At 46.6% G+C, this 19,619-nt stretch overlaps 1 protein-coding gene and 1 long non-coding RNA gene across 10 annotated transcripts in view; one reads left to right on the top strand and one right to left on the bottom strand.

Moving 5' to 3' along the window:
* Positions 1 to 19,619, bottom strand: part of IQSEC3 (IQ motif and Sec7 domain ArfGEF 3) — a 51,131-nt gene that overhangs the window by 15,595 nt on the left and 15,917 nt on the right. For 2 of the 6 annotated variants that reach the window (XM_030238359.2, XM_030238361.2), the window contains exons 1-2: positions 9,910 to 11,385; positions 5,585 to 5,746 (exon numbers count right to left, since the gene is read on the bottom strand). In XM_030238359.2, the coding sequence (XP_030094219.1) occupies positions 5,585 to 5,746; positions 9,910 to 10,982 (1,235 nt within the window). In that variant the 5' untranslated portion in view covers positions 10,983 to 11,385. Of the gene's footprint in view, positions 1 to 5,584; positions 5,747 to 9,909; positions 11,388 to 17,044; positions 17,337 to 19,619 lie in introns of those variants that run through there. The other 4 variants (XM_018919752.3, XM_050969774.1, XM_050969775.1 and 1 more) reach the window with 4 other exon arrangements.
* The window catches only part of LOC108962765 (uncharacterized), a 37,866-nt gene that overhangs the window by 9,985 nt on the left and 8,262 nt on the right, over positions 1 to 19,619 (top strand). For 3 of the 4 annotated variants that reach the window (XR_003945989.2, XR_001991475.3, XR_001991476.3), the window contains exons 4-5: positions 5,626 to 5,770; positions 11,636 to 11,827. This is a non-coding gene — a long non-coding RNA (uncharacterized LOC108962765). Of the gene's footprint in view, positions 1 to 5,625; positions 5,771 to 11,635; positions 11,828 to 17,594; positions 18,377 to 19,619 lie in introns of those variants that run through there. The other variant, XR_007776561.1, reaches the window with a different exon arrangement.

Raw genomic sequence — 19,619 nt, 5'->3', positions numbered from 1 at the left:
TAGATGGATTATTATGCTTAGCTGTTGTCTCTGTTGTAGCCTCCTAGGCTACAAGGAAAAGATCCCCCTAAAAGTGGGTGGACATAATGGCAGAAGAGCTGTGAGGATTTAGCAGAGGGCTAAGCATGGCAAAAGAGCCTGTGGCAAAAGGGTTCAGTGAAGACAGGAAGCAGCTGTATCATGTGGGGCTGGGATCTGCTCACCCAAGTGTAATGACCTATTTTCCAGCTTTTCCACTCAGGTGACAATGCAGCAGGGGCTGGGATGCAGCTAAAAGCATCTGTAATGAACCTGCAGCCTCCACTCAGGGAGGGAGCAAGGGGGGAGGCAGCCAGGTGGAAAGTTTAAAATCACAAGGCACAAAGATATTTAATAAAAGCCATCCCTTTTCTCAGCCTCCCTAATTCTACAGGCTTTCTGAAGGTGAATCAGGATTTGGGTGAATTGTAGAAGAGCTCAGCTCCCTGGAAGGAGACTGTCCTGCCTGTGCAGGCAGAACTGAAAGAAAAGTTAGCAGGACTCCCCAGTTCCATGCACCAATGGGCACAGGTCTGTGTCCCAATCCTGATCTCCCCACCCTCTTGGGAAGGACAGTCTCTACAAGGGAGACCATGCCCACACTAAACTTCCCTTTCTGGAGAATGCTACAGGATTGCTGTATTGCCTGTTTCTCCCCTGGGCTGTCATGCCTGCTCACCCTCCCATGGCTGTTGGTAGCTCACTTGGCTACTTACCTGGGAATCTACTCCTTCCTGAGTTTCCCTGGGGATTAGGCAGGCTCAAGCTGCACATTCAGCCTGTACAGGCCTGGCATGGGAAGGCTGTTCTTACATTTGGTGTGTGCCACAGCCCTGCTTGCAGCTGGAGGTCAGAACTGCCTAACACAATCTTCCCTCTGTCCTGTTTCCATCACATCCTTATCTATTGCCCCTGCTCAAACCCTGCTGTGATGAAAGTCCTCAGTGAGAAGGGGAAAGAAGGCTAGTTTGGGCTAACCTGGCAAGTCCATTCTGCCTGTCCAGGAGGAATCTAATTCTTCTCTGTGAGGCAGTCCCTTTGCTGGGTTCCCAGCTCTGCATGTTCTGAGAGAAGCTTTTCTCTCCCTGACTTTCCATGATAGAGAGAGAAGACAACACTGACTTGGCAGACAGGAGACCTCCTCAGTCCCAGGGAGAATGTCTACAACAGCAGCTTCCACTCTTAACACCAGCCAGACCCCAACTCCTCTGCTGGAATCTGAGCCCATTCCTCCTCTGACAACAAGTGCACCAGGACAGCCACATCTGCACTTCCAAATCCCACAAGCTGAACACAAACCATCCAGTACCAGCACAGCTGACTCCATTCATGAAATCACTCACATTATCTTGTTCATGAATGAACTGTGAATGGAAGTAATTCCTGAGTCAGGAACAGGTGGAGGGGAAGAATGGACTAAAGTGAAGGAAAGTATGAAAAAAGAGAACAAAAGCAACAAATAAACACAGAATGAAGAAAGGATGCAAGAATGATGATGTGTCTTATATTAAAACTATGTGTTAATGCCTTGGGCCTGACTTTTTCAAAGCAACAGAATTATTTTTCTGCAGTACTTGACAAATAGATTTGATGAAAACTACTCAGCACCACACAGGTCCTTTAATGGGCCAGGCTACCTCTCTCCAGCTTTATTTCCTGGACTGGTAGACACTGAAATCCTGGGGCCTCCAGGGTCTCCAGTGACTCCCTCTCACTGGCTGCAGGAGAGCCTGTAGAAGGAGATTCTTGGATCTTACTGGATCTTCTTAGATTCTTCTGGGTGCTGATCACAGTGAATGGTTTTGTGAGATGCTTAAAATAGGTTACAAATGGGATTTATGCCCTGCAACACAAAATGCCTAAAAGCTGCACATCCAGACTAAACTAGCACACTGAGAAAAACAACACTCTTGAGGGCCCCATGTCTCTCCATTGACAAAAGGAATTAATAAATTTCTAGAAGACACTGAACTTGGTGGTGGCCAACAACAAGTGAGATAAATCCTACTTTTAAAGACTGAAGTCTTTTCTATACAAGAAAATTACATACTGCATCTTCCTAAAGAGACAGACCTGAGTGGTTCAGTGTTATCAATTTGAATGTGTCAATTACAGTCAGAAACTGTTGAAAATCTCCTGCTCTCTCTGCTCTTCCTCTGGCTAGCATGTAGAACTACTTGTGAATTATCCAGACATCTTTTTTGAGTTCCAAGAATATCAGTTAAAGGTTGAAAGATAAGAGCATGAAGATGGAAGGGAGATTATAATTTCAGGGCATTTAGGTGTTGGGCATGAAGGTGTGGGAAGGCAAAATAGCGCACCAAAGTGCTCAATCCTCATAAAATTCTTACCTCACCCTAACCCCTGCCCTTTTAGATAAAAGGCTTTGTAACCAGCATAGCACTTCTCAGGAGTTTTACATTCACTGGTGGCAGTAAAGTGGGATCATCTTCACAGTGCCAAATGCCACTCTGCATTCCTGAGCTCTGCTGTCTGACAGCAGGAACAGGCTCCTCTGACAGCCAGCACAGTTTCAAAATCTGCAGAAACCAAGAGAACTCTGCAGAGTACAGACCTAAGTCTGGACATTACAGCTGAGTCTGGAGTTTGTAACCTGGGCAGCTCTGCCCTGCCTCAGAATGCACAAGGGAGGCTGACACTTCTGCAGATGTTTTAAAAGCTGTGCTATTATTTATTCATGCAGCTGAGTTAATTCAACCTGGATGCAATAGAAACATTGCTCACAATACACAATTGCAACATAAGTTTTCACATCAAGCAAAAGCTAAACTAACACAGCAAGTAGCATCAATAATTGAACTTACTTGCTTTTGGGAGGTAGAGGAGGCTCCAGGGTCAGGTTTGGGATGTGAAAGAGCACAGAGATCTCTGCCTGCATACAGGCTTCCTCAGTGCAGGTGATCACAGCCTGTCCAAGCACTACTGCTTGCTCATGGCCACCCTGCCTGGGCATTTGACCTCAGCAGGACTAAGTGCCTGTTCTTCTTCTGCCCATTTGGGCCACAAAAATGACTGTGGTATTGGGCAAATCATGCAAAAGCTGCTGTATGCTGCATGCTCTCCAGGGAATACCATGTACCTTTACTAAGCGTGGGTGGATGTGGGCACAGCAAGACAGCCCTTGCAGAGTCTATTCTCCCAACCTGTGTCAGTGTTCCTGAGCTAGTTTGATGGGAGTTGGATGGGAAATGAGAACCACACAAGGTCTTAGACAGTTCTAAAATGCCAAAAGGTCTTTGATCTGCCTCTTGCTCCCATAGAAACAGCTCTTAAGTTGTGACCAGCCCTTGAGATACAGTGCACTGGAAATGCCAGCATACTACACTACACTGCCAGCCCTCTTCTTCCTGCAGCATGGACAGGAAAAATATCCAGGATTATAATTCTGGGCCATGATTTCTCCTTTCAATGCCTTATTTCCATGCATGACACACTGCTGGGTGTGCAGCCACTGCCCATCCAGCTCTCATGAGTGGCTGATGAAAAATTTGCTTGCAAACCCCACCAACCATGCTCAAGCACACACCCAAGCTCAGAACTGGCACAGGAAGAAAGTACCTTCAAATGGCACAGCTACAACCAGCTGAATGTGCATATTTTTTCCTTCCTGTTTTAGAACATTCTACATGTATTTTAAGTCTACTTTTATCTTTGCCTTTATGGAAGACAAATCAGGCATTTATTGTGAAGAGGGGATGGCAGCACAGCTTGTCAGTGCAAGCACATCATCTGTTGCCTGGCACAATCAGACACAGGTTTGAACCCTGAACTCAGACCCAGTTGTTGGATACATTCTCAAGCACACACAGTCCCTGCCCCAGGGGACACACAGCCCCAATATCTCAGTCTCCATCTTTGAGCCTTGTTTTCTACAGATGTTAATAGAATGGGCAAGGTCACTCCTCCAGTGAATATTTGGAGTGTTACCATGAGAGAGGCAGTGCAAACTTTGATTAATGAGCATGATGGAGCAGGGCCACCTGCTCCAATGGCCCCCATGCCTCATGCAGAAACAGGACAGGCAGCCCCAGGGCAGCAGCTCCCAGGCACTGAGGCTGGGAGGCTGACACCAGGCTTTGCAACAGGCACTGCTCCCAGGAGCTGCTGGCACCGAGTTTGTAGCTCCATGTGAGGCAGAGGAACATGGTCATTTGCAGGGTTGATGCCAAATTTGCAATTACAGGGAAGTGTCAGCCTGTTGTTATTGCAATATTTCCCTGTGTGTGCAGAGGCTAGGTTTGTACCCGAGCACATTATCTGTGAGGGGAAGCAGCCCACACAATGCTTACTGGAGAAAAAGAGGCAATTACTTTTAATTGTAGTTCTCAGTATGAAGAGACTGGACAACACATGTGTATTATTGCTGGAAAAATCAGTACTTCTACAGTATATTAAAAGAAGAGATGGCCCAAAGGTCAGGTGGGTACCTGCAGCAATAAGAAGTAGCAATTGCAGCTGGAATTAATTTTAAAATTTAGGCTTAGATTTGGCTCTTGAACTTTGGCATCCTTCAGTTTTTCTCTGGAGTAAAGTGGTAGGTGGATGGGATTTGGAGTTTCTTTATGGTTTGATTCAAGAGAAACCACTGCAAAATTCAAGGGAAATAGAGAACATTTTGGAGAGGGGGAGAATGTAATAAAGGACCCAGTGCAAAGGACTTCCTGCCTAATGGAAAGGCAGCCCTCACTAAGAGTTGTGCTTCTGCATAATAAAAGAGAGACACAGCTGAGTGCTGGTCATGCCTTCAAATGGGTCTCTGGATGAACTAGACTTGAAAGAGGAGAGATGTGCAGGCTGAGAGATGCATGGCTTGTGACCAGGAGAGGGTCATGATGAGAGAATTGAAGGTAACAATCCAGCAAAGGCAGCCACTGAACAGAAGCAGGAGGGAACCTCAGATTTGTTCTGAAAAGGGGCAGCTCATCTTGTTGGAGATTTTGGAGTGGGGCTGTTCCTCAGTGCTCCGTGGCGGCTGTGGCAATGATGAGCCCTTAATAGCACATTTTCATATGCTCCTCATCACCACAAACAGTTCCTTGTAAATATCCTCATAATGCAGTTGGACCAACTCAAAGGGCCACCAATTTCCAACCTGGACAGAAAGAGGACTGAGTATGTAGCCAGCATTCACTTCTCCCTGCTGGTCTCAAAGCAAGAAGCAGATGTTTTTCCTCGTCTGCCTCTCTTAGTACTTCCCAGAAGGCATCAGAGGTACTTTATATGGATGGGATGAGACCTCAGCCAGAGAGTTTCCCAGCCCCCAACCTGCCAGCATCACTTGTTCTACCACCTGACAGTGCTGAGCTCCTGCTAGGTGACTGCAGGCCTGCTGAGGAAGGACAGAAATGAAAGAACTGATGATATGAAGGGTGACACACATAGCTAGGAAATGTGTAGAGGAACGACAGATAGGGACTGACAATGGTGGAGTTCCTGAAGAATGGGGACAAAGGGGCATGGAGTGCTTGCTGGTGCAGCCAGGGGCAGAGTGGGTTGGCAACTCCTTTGGAGTGAAGGGAGGAGGAAAAGAGATTTCCACACTTACTCCAGAACATCCCTGTTGAACTGCTTCTTGCTGTTGCCCAGGAATTCCCCAATCATCTGGCGGCTGAGGCCCTTCCGCTGCAGCAGGAAGTGTGCCACCCCAATGGGGGTGTCTGGGATGAAGCCTCGGGAGATCAGGAACTGGATCCCTTTGTCTGGGTTTCTGGAAGGGAAGGACAGAGACATGGTGAGTTTGCATGAGCTCTTTGATGCATTGTTGCCTCTGGCTCACCCCATGGCTTGCATCAGTGCAGCCCTTGGTATGTGCCTGGGCTCCTACGCATTCACGTGTCAGGAATGGGACTGGTTGGGGTGAGGAAAAGTGACTTGCTGTGTGTCCCCCTAGCTGCTGCTGAGGACAAAAACATGTCATAGGACTTGCTGTGTCACTTGCAGCACCTGCTGCCACCGGATAATCACGAGTGGCATCCCATTGCCACAACAGATCCTACTGCATTGTACTACACCTCATAAGTGACTCTTCTGCCATCCATCTGCTCCAGAGTCAGAGGCCCTTCCCTCTGTGAAGAAACTTAGGAGACACTGCTGCCATGGTCTCTGGGCAAACGAGGCTCAGGGCTCTAAGGGGGATAACCAAAAATGGGCATTTTCCTGTTAAACAAATAATTTTGTTTTTCATACATTTTCAGCATTCATTGTAGAGTGATACATTTTTACCTTCCTCACCTGAGCTTGATGTTGGCTGCCTGAACAGAAATCCCATACTCAGATTTATTTATCCCTCCTCCACTCCCCCCACCCCTAGCTGTGATTTTCTTCCCTTCTCTATTGATTCACACCCTCAGGCAGAAATTTTTGTGTGTGAGAGAAGGCACCCAGAGAATGCTTTGTCAGAAGAAGGGAGGGAGCAGTGTGCAGCTCCCAGTCAGAGGGCTTTTCTCCCTCTGTGGCTGTGAGCACCTCTCTGAGAACAGGTCTGGTGCTGAGTGGGCCTGATTGCCTGGCTGTGGGCGTGATTTTCTGCTTCTTAATGTGCCAGTGTCTGTTCCTGCACACACAGCTCTTAGAGAAGCAGAGTGGTTTGGGTTGGGAGTGACCTTTAAAGACCATCTACTCCAACCTTCCTGCAGTGAGTGGGGACATTTTCAACTAGATCAGGTTGCTCAGAGGGCCCTCCTACCTGATATTGTATATCTCCAGGAATGAGGCATCCACCACCTCTCTGGGCAACCTGTGCCAGTGTTTCACCATCTTCATTGTAAAAATCTTCTTCCTACATCTAATCAAAACTGGCCTTCCTTCAGTTTAACAGCATTACCCCTGGTTCTATTGCCCTGATAAAACATCTGTCCCCATCTTTCTGTCCTGGTTTATAAGCCCCTGTGTATGTGGGAGTGGCTGTGAGCCTATGTGGTGCCTGTCTCACAATGCAGACTAGAACAAACAGTATGTGTGCATTGTGCAGGAAGTTTTCCTCCTATATTTCAGTCTCCCCCACTGAAGGATCTCTGTCATGGTGCACTGTGCTGAGGTGAATCATTGCAATGGCAGGAGGATTGCCACATTTCTTTGGTTCTCTGAGCTGGTGAGTGGAGAGAGGTGAGAGGTGACTTCATTAAATGATGTTATACTTCCATCATTAATCCAAATTCAAGGTTCCTTGTCAAGATTCAAGGAGTGAGTTTGCTCAGGCAGTTTCCTGGTGTGAGGAAAGAAAAGGATGAGATTTCAGAGCACGTGAATGCATGATATGCACAGGCACAGACTGTGACATTGTCAGGTGGTGAAGTACGTGGGTGAGCAACATATGTCTAGCTATAAGGGGAGCTGCATTCAGCAGAATGGCCTGCTCCTTACAGGGGCCTCACGGACATGTAAGAAGTAGATGGGCTTTAAATAGTTCTGCTTACTCTGTAAGGTCAAAATAAAATATCCTGGGCAGTGTGGCATTGCTGGGGATGGGGCTGCAAGAACAATCAGTCCATTAAATTTATAAACAGGAGAGGTGCAAGATCTGATACTGAAAACCCCAGGACTACTTCAAGGAAAAGAAACAATACACCTTCTTTATTATCATACAGACCTACTGGTTCACTGCTGAAGGGTACAGGCAGAGTTCCCTGCTAAGTGTAAAGGTGCTATGGTTGGGACACAAGTCAAACTAAGCACCAGAGATTCATAAAATGCACACCCACCTGCACACTTTGGTATTTGGCAAGGGACAGTATGGTGTTCACAACACAAGGATGAAGTCAGTTACACCTGTGTGACTCCAAAGTCACTGGACTGACTCTGAATCCACTCCAGAGGAGCTGAGAGTTTAATATGGCCAGAAAAAAATGCACACACTAGCATGGATGTGCAGGTTTCAGTAGAGATGGTACACACAATGCCATCAAAGGATGCAGGATAAAACAGTCCAGCTGTGACAGCCCTCCTGCACTATAGACTATATAGACTATATAGACTATATAGTCTATATAGTCTATAACTCAAAAATTCTTTCACTAACAGCAGCCTTTCATCAGTTTTTTCCAGGATTCAATTTGTTCTGCACAAAATCCTGATGGCAACACAGCATCTCTTCCACTGAACACCTGCAGATGTATCCCACATAGTGCAGCATGCAGCTTTTACCCAGAGGTGCAGCAGATAATTCTACTCCTGTCTCTCCTGAGCCTGGTCCCTGCTATCCATTTTTGGTGCTGCAGGGGTGTTAGGCAGAGCCAGCAAATGCTGCGGGATTCCTCAGTCCTGCTGTCTTTCCCTCTGCCCACGCAGCCAGCTGCCCACACACACTGAGCTATCACAGCAGTGCTGCATAATGAAGCACTCACCATTCCAGGGATTTCACCCTCTCACAGTGCAGCAGGGATGGGGAAAGTGCCACTGCATCGATGTGTTTCCAGAGGCCTGCTCCAAGCCAGAGCACTACCTTCCAAAAATGCAAGGCAAGGCCAGAGAGGCTGTGGCAGTTTCCACTAGAAGCTGCAGGCTTTCAGCCTCTGCTCCAGGGAAAGCCAGGAAAAAGGATGTGTGCACATACAGACACAGCCTCAGCTCCATGGCCTATGGATCAGTGCCCACATCCCAAACCCCACAAGAGTAAACTGGCTTCTTCCTGGAAATAGACAGGGAAAGCAACAACCAAATAACTGCAGAAAGCTTAACAGCCCTCCCAGCCCCTTGGATAAGAGGCCACAAAGGGAGTCACATGTCCCCTAGATAATGCTCAGAGATTGAAGACATCATTCCCCAGAGCTAGCAAGTTATTTTCCTCACTCCTGTCCTCCAACCTGTACTCAGAACTGGAAATATGTCCCTCTCACTTCTGTAAGAGTCCCCAATCTGTCTGACCTAACATCACTTCACTTCTGAGTGTGCTCTTAGAGACCAACCCTAAAAACCTCTCTTACTAATGCCTGTCTCCCAGAGTCCACAGCCTCCATGGAACACATATATAAATCCTGTGCATTGCCCCTTTGTCTGTGAAAAACTTCTGCCTAGGACTGCATAATGATCAGTCCTTGCTTTGACTAAAATGCCCACGCTAACGTGTGGAAAAACGTTCTCCTGGTATGGGTACATTACATCCTCATTATTAGGGGACTCAAATGGAAACAGAGATATGAGAGTGTGATGATAAAGCAAAACCCAGTACCTCTCGTGGCTTGCTTAGATGAGAAAAGTCTCATCAAAAGGCAATGAGCAAATCTAAATCTTAAGGGAGCTCAGCTCCTTTCTGCCTGTCCATGTATGACCCTGTGAGTTAACCTCTTCTGATGGTGACCTCTGCTCTGCTTTTGCTTTCACACCTACAGCCTTCTCATAGGATATCAAACTCAGATGTGTGAGAGACAGGTGAAAATCTATCCAAGTATCTGAAGGAAAATGACATCCAGAGATACAATTTTATCATTATGACTCATACTGGGCTAGCTAGGCTCAGGTCTACCTCTGTCTCCCTTTCTCTTTACTTGAAATTGCCCCATGTTAAGTAACCAGGGCTGGGTTTACAGTCCTAGCTTAGTTTGTTCCTTTGCAACTGAGTGGAGCAGAGTGATCCCAGGCTCAGCTGATGGATGCCAAGTGGACAGCAACTGGAACTGAAGGTTCAGTGAATTGTGAGCATGGACACTACTCATAGGCTTGTTCCTCTGTTAGGCAGAAGAGAAGGACAGTACTTGTGAGAATTTAGGGAAAGAGCTGATGGGAAGCCAACCTGTGTTGGGCACTGCATACCCAGATGGTCATGCCCTTGAAAACGAACGAAGTTCCCTGGAGATGGATCTAGACCAAGAGCCTGCCATCATGTGTTCCTGTGAGGATTAACACTGGCTGGGAAATAGAGGAAGAGTCACTTACATGTTAAAGAGGTTCAGTCCAATGCGGTAAAGGCGTTTCCTCATGGTGTCTGTGGAAAGTGTGGGGGACTTGCAGCTGGCTGGGTTCTCGCAGTGGTACCTCGGGAGACTGAGGATCATGGCCTGCAGGGCTTCTTTTGAGGACACCTCAGAGGCTGACTTGGCTGAGGTGGAGGTGCTGCTGCTGCTCAGCTGCTCTGAGTTGTCTGCATTCTCAGACTCCAAGCCTTTGCTTTGTCCTGCCTCATTGCTTGCATCAAACTGGAGCTTCTGCACCGCCATCTGATCCGGCTCAGCACTGCTGTCCCCTGTGCCATTGGTACTGACATCCACCTCGGTGGAAGTGAGGCTGTTCTCAGGTAAGCTCTCTGGGGCAGACAGTAGTTCACTGGCTTCTCCCTCCCCTTCTCCTGGGCTTTCTTCAGCCTTGGTAGCTGGAGAGAGCCCAGCCTGGTCGTTGCTGCTGAGACAGTTTGCCATGGACACCGAGGTAGATGAAGAGACAGAGATGTTCTTGTTGTCGATCTGAACTGTGACATCTCGAAAAGCCATCATGAGAGTGCTGCTGCTCTTGGGTAGAGTATCTGGCAGGAGACCTTCCTCCTTCTCCTGATCCTGTAGCTCAGCCTCTAAGTCTTGGTTTGGCTGCATGGAGCTAGCGCTGAAGGTCTCCCTGATCTGGTAGGAGCCCCCATCTTGCAGGGAGCACATGGTCTTCAGGCTCCAGGTGCTGAGGGCATCATCGATGGATTTCGCCAGGGACTGAACTTGTTCAGTGAAGGAGTCCTCCAGCTCAGTTAGTGCCCCACTGATAGTGGCTGGCAAGGACGGGGACCTCACCAGGGGGATGCCCACGAAGTTGTACCCCTCCACCAGGGCTTTCTCCGCGGAAAAGCTCTCCGAGTTCTGGACGCGGACTTTCCTCAGGGAGATGCGGCGCGGCATGCGGCTCTCCAGCAGGGAGTTGCGGATCTTCTCAAAGTTCTTGCTGAGCTGGTACTGCCGGAACGCAGTCTGGATGGTACAAGCTGCCCTGCGAGACACCAGGTGGCCGCCGTATTTGTGTTCTAGCATTTCGATCTGAAAAGCAGAGAGCAGATATGTTAGTTTTTGCTAATTGCCTCCTCATGGCTTCTTATTGCCCCACTTTCTACACTGATTCATTTTCAATGACTGTCAAAGGGATTTCTGGCACCGAATAAACTTTTCCCTGCAATGCCATGCCCTGGACTTCAACAGAAGGTTCCCATTTGGACATGACTGGCTAAATCATCAGCACCATGAGCTTCCTCACAGCTGTAGCAGGATCCTGCCTCTTCCTAGGGTGCCAGTCATAAAAGCTGGAGCCTGCAGGTGCCCTTCCCTTGCAGACTCACTTCTGATGGCCTTTAGGGTAAGTTCATCACTGCAAATACAACGTTCCAGCAATATGTCTTCCTAGTCAGCGGTGCTCTGGTAATGTCAAGCATTATCTCTTGTCTCAGAGTGTTACTAATGCTTCTCCCCTCCTTAGCAACCTTTGTAAATACTGTCAGCAAAATGAGAAATCATTCAGAAAAAGGGAAGGAAATTTCATTTTTAAATGCAGAGAATGCTGGCTTGATCTAGCAGTTAGCAAGAAACATAAACTTCCATGTAAGTTAGTGGAGACTGGGCTTGTTCTGAGTTGTGTCTTTTAAAATGTACTCTGAATCCCAAAGTGTCTTCCTTTTTGCTGATTTTTTCAGGTGTCAGCCAGCAATGAAAAGAAAAATACCCAGAAAAAGAAAGACTCTCAGTTTTGAAAGGCAAAATGTCTGAATTTTAAATGTTGAGACAAGATAATAAAAAAAGCAGAAGGAAGATTTACCTGAGCTGGTAATGACAAACACATGTAAATACATCAACACACACCATCTCAACTGGATTCAGCAAAGCAGGTATGTATGGTTGTCCCTGTAGTCTAGAATTTAAACTCCCTGGTAATCCCCCCACTCTTCCTCTGCAGCTGGGTTTTCACTAACAAATTCCAGGAGAATGACAGATGATTTGGTTCCAATGAGTGACTGACAGAGGACAAGGGGGACAGTGTGAAGATGAAGGTGGAAGATGGGGTTAAAAAAAAAAAGAAGAATGAACTCAAACAACCTTCACTGAGGTTTAGGCTTTAAGCTATCATTGGCACTTCACAGGGCAGAGCGCAGTTGCAGACTGTGTTAATATGTGTCTGCACACATGTAGAAAAATCAAAAAAGATGAAAGGCAGGACTGAGAGTGCTGGTGAAGTCAGTCCTGAATTAGCAGAGGATTTACTGCATCAGTCGTGGTGAATATGAGCTCGTTAGCAGAACCAAAGAATGGGTTTTACTGACTGCATCCTCATCCCCAGACATACCACTTGTCCCTCACCATGCCTTGTTGGCCCAGTACTCACAGTTTGAAAAGCTGAGCTCCACAAGATCTGAGTTTAAGTGCAAATTGCTTTCACAGTCCAAGTGAGACTGAGGCATGAGCCTCAGCTCACAGAGTCATGTCATGTCACCTGCTTCCTTCTTCTTTCTCATAGCATGACGTAAGTTACAGCTAAAAGCATCAGTGAGTGATGTAGGTACACGTAAAGACCTGGTCTGACAGCTATGAGAAGTGTAAATGACCTCTGGAATCTTTCCAATATTAACTCCTCTGGAAGTAGAGAAAGATAATGTGACCTTGGGAGATGACAGGCAGAGAGGAACAATCTAAGCCCAGCCATTTTGTGCCTGCATTGGTATCCTGGCTGTGGAGCAAGTACTGGGAGGCTGACATTTATGGATGGGGAGCACATCCTTTCATACTTCCCTCTCTAGACATGAAGCAGGGACCTTTGCCTTGTGTTCAAACAGCAGGTAGGTTTCTGTTTTCTGTCTGCCTTGCCCTTGAGCTCATGGTCTGTCCAAAGCAAACATCAAAGCCCAGCACTAAGAAATACTAGCAATTTTCTTAGTGATGGGGTTGGCCACTGCAGTTGCAAAGGTAGCTGGCTCAGAGCTCTGTTTACCCCTAATTTAAAGAACATTTGCCTAATACTTTCACTGCTGCCCTCCCAGAAATGGTCTGCATAAATGTTGCTAAAACTCACCCCCCCTCCCCCCAATAATCATGAGCACAGTGTCATTTACCACAAGACCTGGCAGCAGGCCTTTGGGATAAACAAGGACATCTTATATCCTGCCATAAAACCAACACTCCTGACACGTCTTTAAAGTTGGCCTGCCTGGAAAGAGACTGAACTATCCCTTGGCCCATTCCTTCAGGATGAGGGCTCATGCAAATCAATGTAAATTAAACCAGTAACCTGCAAAGGCCCAACCCAGACAGTTATTACTGACAACTGACCGTGAGCACTTAAAATAATGATCTGGTTAATGAAAATGTAGAGCTAATTGTGTTATGAGGGAAAGAGGAACAAATGAGAGAGACAGAATAACAGTAAAATGCAAAATAAAACAGAAGCAAGAGCCTTACAATTATCTGAGGTTTCCAAGGAGGTGACAGCCATCCTGAAAACATGAAATTCATATGCTCTGATCTTATTAGAAGCCAAGGCAAGATGTCATTGCTGATCTGAAGTAAAAGGCCAGTTTATCTCATGCAAGGACAGTGCCAAAAATGGCAGACTTTAATAGCTAGTGAGGAGAGAACCTTCTAAAAGTCCAAAAGAAACAGAGCAAGCTGTCAGTACCTCGATAAAAAACATCACCAGATTTTTGCAGACCATAATCTCAGTACTCCCAAAGGACTAAGGCATTAAGGAGCAGAACAAGATAAGAAGTGAGAGAACTCCTAGATCTGAAGTGAGAGGACTCCTCCTCAAGTAGTCTGTTTTCTAGTTCATACCTGGCGTGCAAGGCTGGGTTCTGCCTGTGATCCACTGCCTATTGACACTGTCCAAAGCAAGGAGAATCCTACAGTATCTTTCAGCAGGCATAACAGGGACAGGGAGTGTTCCAAGGGATGCTTGAGAAGACTGGCAGAGCTATATGCAGTATGCTCATAGAGCCCTCCCCACCCTTGTTTGGTAGCAGTGGGTCTCTGTCTCTTTTTCTTTGCTGTTGCCCAGACATTTGCTGCTAATGGATGTCTGAGACATCCTCATTTGCTATCAGATCGAGCTAACTGACAGTCCAAAGGAATTAAAGGATTTCACACAGCTGTAGCCTGTGTTCTTCCCCTCCAGAGGAGTGAAGGGCGTCTGTTAGCACCACAGCAGTCACGGGTAATGGAGATATAACTCTGGATGGCTGGAGGAACCTTCTGTTCTCATCTGAGAGCTGAGAAAGGCCAGACATGATTGGCCTTCTCTTGCTCCTAATAAACCCCATGAATTACAAGTAATTGCCTACTTAAAGCTACTCTTCTCTGGGGAATGATCCGACAGCCGGCGCCAAAGGAAGGGAAGAGCAGGAGGGGGATCGGGGGGATTTCAAAGAATAATTAGCTTAATACATTCCTGGGCCTCAGTATGAACACTCATTCTGAGCAATTGTGGCTGAATTAGAAATGGCTGTGAAATATCCACTGCCATGAGGGATTGCATATGAAGGGAGATTTAGCAAGGTCAAGGCAAGCCAAAAGGCAAGACAACTGCAGGCCTGGATATGGCCAAACATTTGAGGTGCACACCCCATGGCTTCAGTGCCCATAGGCATAAATTTATAAATCTGCCAGGAGAGACCACAGCCTGATCTTATACTCAGTTAGTACTGGTTTTCTACCCAGTTTGCCACTGAACATAGTGATGTGCCACCATGTTATAACTGGAAAAGAATCAGGCTTAGGGACAGAATCTGAGTCACTCAAGGCAATGATACATTTTAAAACATTAGAAAAAAAGAAATACATACAAAGCATACATGTCACTCATTCTTAATGCTTTTTCCTCCCTCCAGCCTCTCACAATGGAAGGACATTGCTATAAGGGATGTTTGTTAATGGAGTGTTTTCCTTCATCCATGGGACATGTGCTGCCCTTCAGCACAGCCCAAGTGTATATATGACTGAAAGCATGCTCCTCTTTCCCGTGGTCCCTTGCATTCTCCCAACATTACAATAGAGTCTAAGCACAGGGGAACTTTAGTACTTGAGTCTCCCAGCATAGACTGGGAGACTCAAGTCTGCTCTGTGCACTGTCAGAATTCTCTGTTTCATGGGGTAGGGAGCAAGGAGAGCTATGAAGCCACTCACCAGCTCTCTAGGATGATGCTGAGGGGCTATGACTGGTCCAAGTCTTGCAGAGGAGGCTGCACTTTACCCTTCTTCCTTACTAGCACTCAGTCCTCTCTCAAAAGGTAAATGTGACTTCCATTGTGCTATGAAACTAAAAACGTCTCCTTGCACCTTTTTCTCTTACTGTGAGTTCTATTCCTGTATTACAAGTTCTGCTATAAGTAGGATTATACTGGGACAGCACTCTGCAGGTCCTATCACTGTTATTCCCATTTAAGAAAACTAACTGATGAGTAAATTGAGAGGAGTATCTATAAAAACACATACTACAGTGGAAGAATTAGTGCTCTTCACTGCCTGAAAATCCCCCCTTCCAGAGCTGAAGGCAATTCACTGAAGATGCCCATGAGTCTAGAGAGGCACACAAATTGTAAGGCCCCTTTGGTGTGAGAAAAGTGGTTTCACCAAGGAGATAGGCTCTGTCCCTGCAAGGTCAGTTCTGTGAGGCACCAGACATTAATGAGCAATCAGCTGAACATGTCTCTCTTGTTCACATGCATCCAGGGCAGATTTGGCATCTGCTGCAAGAACAATGATATGGCAACATGACCTTAAAGCTAAAATAACACAGGACAGACACTCCCCAAGACAAACCAGAGCAGCTGTAGGATATTGAGGAGACTAAGAACATGCATAGCAGTCAAGATGTGGCCCACCCTGAAGATATCCACAGTAGCTTGTGAAGCCAGTTAATTAGTCCCCCTAATTTTTTCCTGGTGTGAAGCAAGAAGTCTGAGTATGCAGTATTTAGAGAAAGACAGAGCTAGAGAGCAAAGGTGTCTCTTTTGCTCAGAAATCTATTGGGTCTTTGATCTGACATGTATGTTTAGGGACAGCATCTGTGCCTTGAGGGAAGTGGTCGAGAGATGTCCCAGAAGTAGCAGCTTCTTCTGTGGAAACCTCATTATCTGAGACCCTTCAGCTGCAGTAGCACAGCTTTCACTGAACTCTCCCCCTGTCACTTGTCCTCCTCACCTCACAGACTGCAGGGTCTGCATATCCTACAGCCTCTGACTGTGCTGCCTTCCCAGGGAAAAGGCACAAATTATGCTTTAGGTTCTGTTTTGCACAACAGCTCTCCTGTAGAGATGAGGAGGGAGGGGACACATTCCACTTGTGAAGGAAGAGGCCAACTGCCATTAGCCCCTGTCCCAGTGTCTCCTGCATCAGGACACGCAGCTAGAGATGGGCACTCTTGTGCTCTGGAGCTAGGCTGTAGCCTCAGGCACAGAACACAACTTCTAGGACTGAATCATTTTCTCTTAGCCTGGTAAACTTGCCTATCTCTTTAGCATCCTCCTCTGGACTGAGGGCAGTGGTGGCAGCAGTGCACAAACATCGTGGTAGAAGCTGTGCAGGAGACTCACTGAATAAACCCCACTTCCTCTTAAAAGCTCATGCTACTGAAGAAGTGTGCTGGGGGCCTGCTCTCCATGATCCAAGATGGCAAGATGGTTCTTGGAGGGAGGGAGGTAGTTTGGAACAACCAGTTCCATGAGGGAGGTAATTTGGAACAACCAGTTGCAGGGAGCCCTGTTGACACTGTACACTTGAGAGCAAGGCACTACCCTTGGATGCTGCTGCTCTTGGCTGCCTGCAGCCTACCTCTAAGCCTACACTTACAGCTGGGTTCCTAGGTCCATTTTGGACCACTGAATCCAGGAAACAAGAAGCAGATGCCAGCAGGCTTGGGTGAAAGAGTGACTCAGTCACAGGTGGGGAATCTAATTCCTCCATCAGCCTCACATACCCAAAGGGCCAGCTAGGCAGGGCAAAAGCTCCAGGTGAACAAAAGGCTAATGTATTTGCTGAAAGTCATTCCACCACAGTGCAAATACAGTCCCACCCGCCCCATCCCCTTCTCCCACAGCCTGAGGAGGAAGCCTTGGTACCTGTTTATTCTTTAGGTCAAGGGAGAGCTCATAATCGGAGGCAGCCGCATGGGAACACGAGGCCGTCCCTTTGCTGCGCTGCACTCTCACTGGGGAGCCCGTGTGGTGGAGGCTCGCCTTCTGCACCAGAGGGGAACACCCCGCTGCCTGCTCTTCTTGGAGCTCCGCATGCTGGGCTCTGAGCGGGTCGGACCTGCCTTCCTGGCCACTCTGTCTGCCGGCCTCCTTCGGATCCTCCGTTTCACACCCGGCTTTCTTGCTTGTGGAACCGCTGGGATCGTCACTGTGAACAAAACGCAACGTTTCGCTTTTTTTATTTGTTTATATTATTTTTGATTTATGACCATGTTTATTGCCCTTCGCTATGCTCGGTCCCTGAGCTGTGTTTTAAATGTCTAGGGAACCTGGGCTGTCAGGGGTCTCCTCCAGTGATGGATCAGGATTGGAGGTTGATCCAGCCAAAGCTCTGATGCCTCCCTCTCCAAGGGCAGGCTCCCCTGTATGAACCAATCCTGTGACTCCTCAAACTGCCCAGTTGCCTCTGTTCCAGGTTCTGCAGTTGGAGGAGCTGGAGAGCCAAGGAGGGTGTCATGGCCCCTGTGGACACCTATCCTGCCCTTTGGAGCAGCTGGCAATCACTGCTGTGCACTTGCCACCTACTGCTCAGCATCTCTGCACATCCTGTGTCCCATCTGGCATGGAGCCTGGATCCCAAGGAACCAGTTTCCCCTTGGAGTTCCTAAGAGCATGTGGGAAATGGGGCAGGGGCAGCTGAATGTTGCTGAGTTTCCAGAGAAACTCTTGTTTCCAGAGAAACAGAGCCAGCCAGCCCTGAGATCCTGACCCTTTAAAGAGTGTCTCCAATCTAGCCACAGCAGAACTGCAGACATGAAAGAGCTTCCATGAAAGAAGCTGCCTCTTCCTCACCCAAAAATTGCTGTGCCACTGAGATCTTGTGGAGAAAGTTCTCTTTTCTCCTGTCAGCCACAGCTGCAGCTGTGTGAAACCAGGGCCTGACAACAGTGCACCCTAAGAGATGGGACATCTTGCTCCAGGCAAGATGGGATTAGCATGTCTGATCCATTGAAGTGATGAGGAAGTCTGTACTTGACCCCTCTTGCAAAGTATATTCCAAAATAATCAAATTTCAAACAAGATTTTGTTGTTCTGAGGTTCTGTTTGAACCATGAGAGTGTTTGTTCGTTGTTACCTTAGCCTCCTTCTTGTAGCTACAGAGGAATAATTTATGATTTCCAAGACTGCGCCAGCCTACATGGACTCTGGCTGCTACTGCAGCAAGTCCATCACACACAGTTCCACTGGTTTCCAAGGGATGAGCATTCAGCTGAGAACAACATCCAGTTTGGATATAATTACTACAGGACCAATGCATTTAATTTCACTGAAACCAAGGATGTGTATTGCCTCCCATACTTAAACACTATTAAATGATTTCATTCACTTCTGAAACATATCTCTTTCTCTTGGATTTGCTCCACATAAAACCAGTTCTGCTATCAACTAGATAATAAATCATTTTATGATTGGTGTTGATGTCAGAGCAAAAAGAGGAAATTAGATATGATTTTATGTACTGCCCAAATTACTTAGAAGCATTTAAGTCTCATTTTCAAAAGTGCTGTATGCCCTTAAGAGTCCAAATCTTCTAGCTGTAAATAGACTTTCCCTCCTAAGCCTCTCAGCACTTTTGCACATTTACTAGTACTTTAAAAGGAAGTTTATTCTCTCCAATGGCAGCTTTTCTGTTCAATAGATTAACAATCAAATTTAGAAACATTCCCACAGTTTCTAAGAGCGCTCCAAATCTGATGAGCCAGACACTACCACAACTTCAGAATTAAGAAAGATGAAGGATTTAAATTTAGAAAGTTTCTTCTTTTATAGACAGGCTTATAGTCACCAGTTAGACTTAAAAAATAAATTCACAGAAGAAATCAGTCTCTTACGTAAATGCTCATACATAAATGCTATATAACCAACTTTGTCAAAGAGTATTAAAATGACATCTTTGCATAATCATCAGTCAGGAAATACATTAAAATGAAGCATAAAACTGTTCTTTTAGGTTGAACACCTTATCAAAGTTTGCATTGTTCTATTCCTGATGCTACAATTTTCCCTACATCTAAAGATATTTTTAACTCTTTATTTTTAATTCTTTCTCTTCTATATCTATCCACATTGCAGGAGATCTTACTAAAGGACTTTTCTCTTACACATCTCACTGTAACATTTTTATTGGTAGTCCCTGTACTGTCCATTCTGATTTTAACCAGCAGAGCAGCAGTTTTTATCCTCAGCTTAACTGAAAATCAGGTGACATAGATTTGATCACATTTTCATTGTTGCGCATGGCAAAAGCTTCCTGAGCATTTCAGTGGGATCTGGACTGTGCCCTATAAAGCAATTTCAGCTAGATGCATAAGCTCTCATTCAGCAAGACATACATTCCAAATTGCTCAGCTGAGTCAAGGCCACGGTGCCCAGTGTGACCTTTAGGGCAGGTCAGCCTTGAAGCAATCAGATGGAGAGCTCGCCTTCCCCTGACTTCCCT

Source organism: Serinus canaria, chromosome 1A, assembly GCF_022539315.1.
Source record: "Serinus canaria isolate serCan28SL12 chromosome 1A, serCan2020, whole genome shotgun sequence".
NCBI classification, from domain to species: Eukaryota; Metazoa; Chordata; class Aves; order Passeriformes; family Fringillidae; genus Serinus; species Serinus canaria.
The sequence above is the reverse complement of the archived record's forward strand: the minus strand, read 5'-3'. Positions and strand labels throughout refer to the sequence as shown.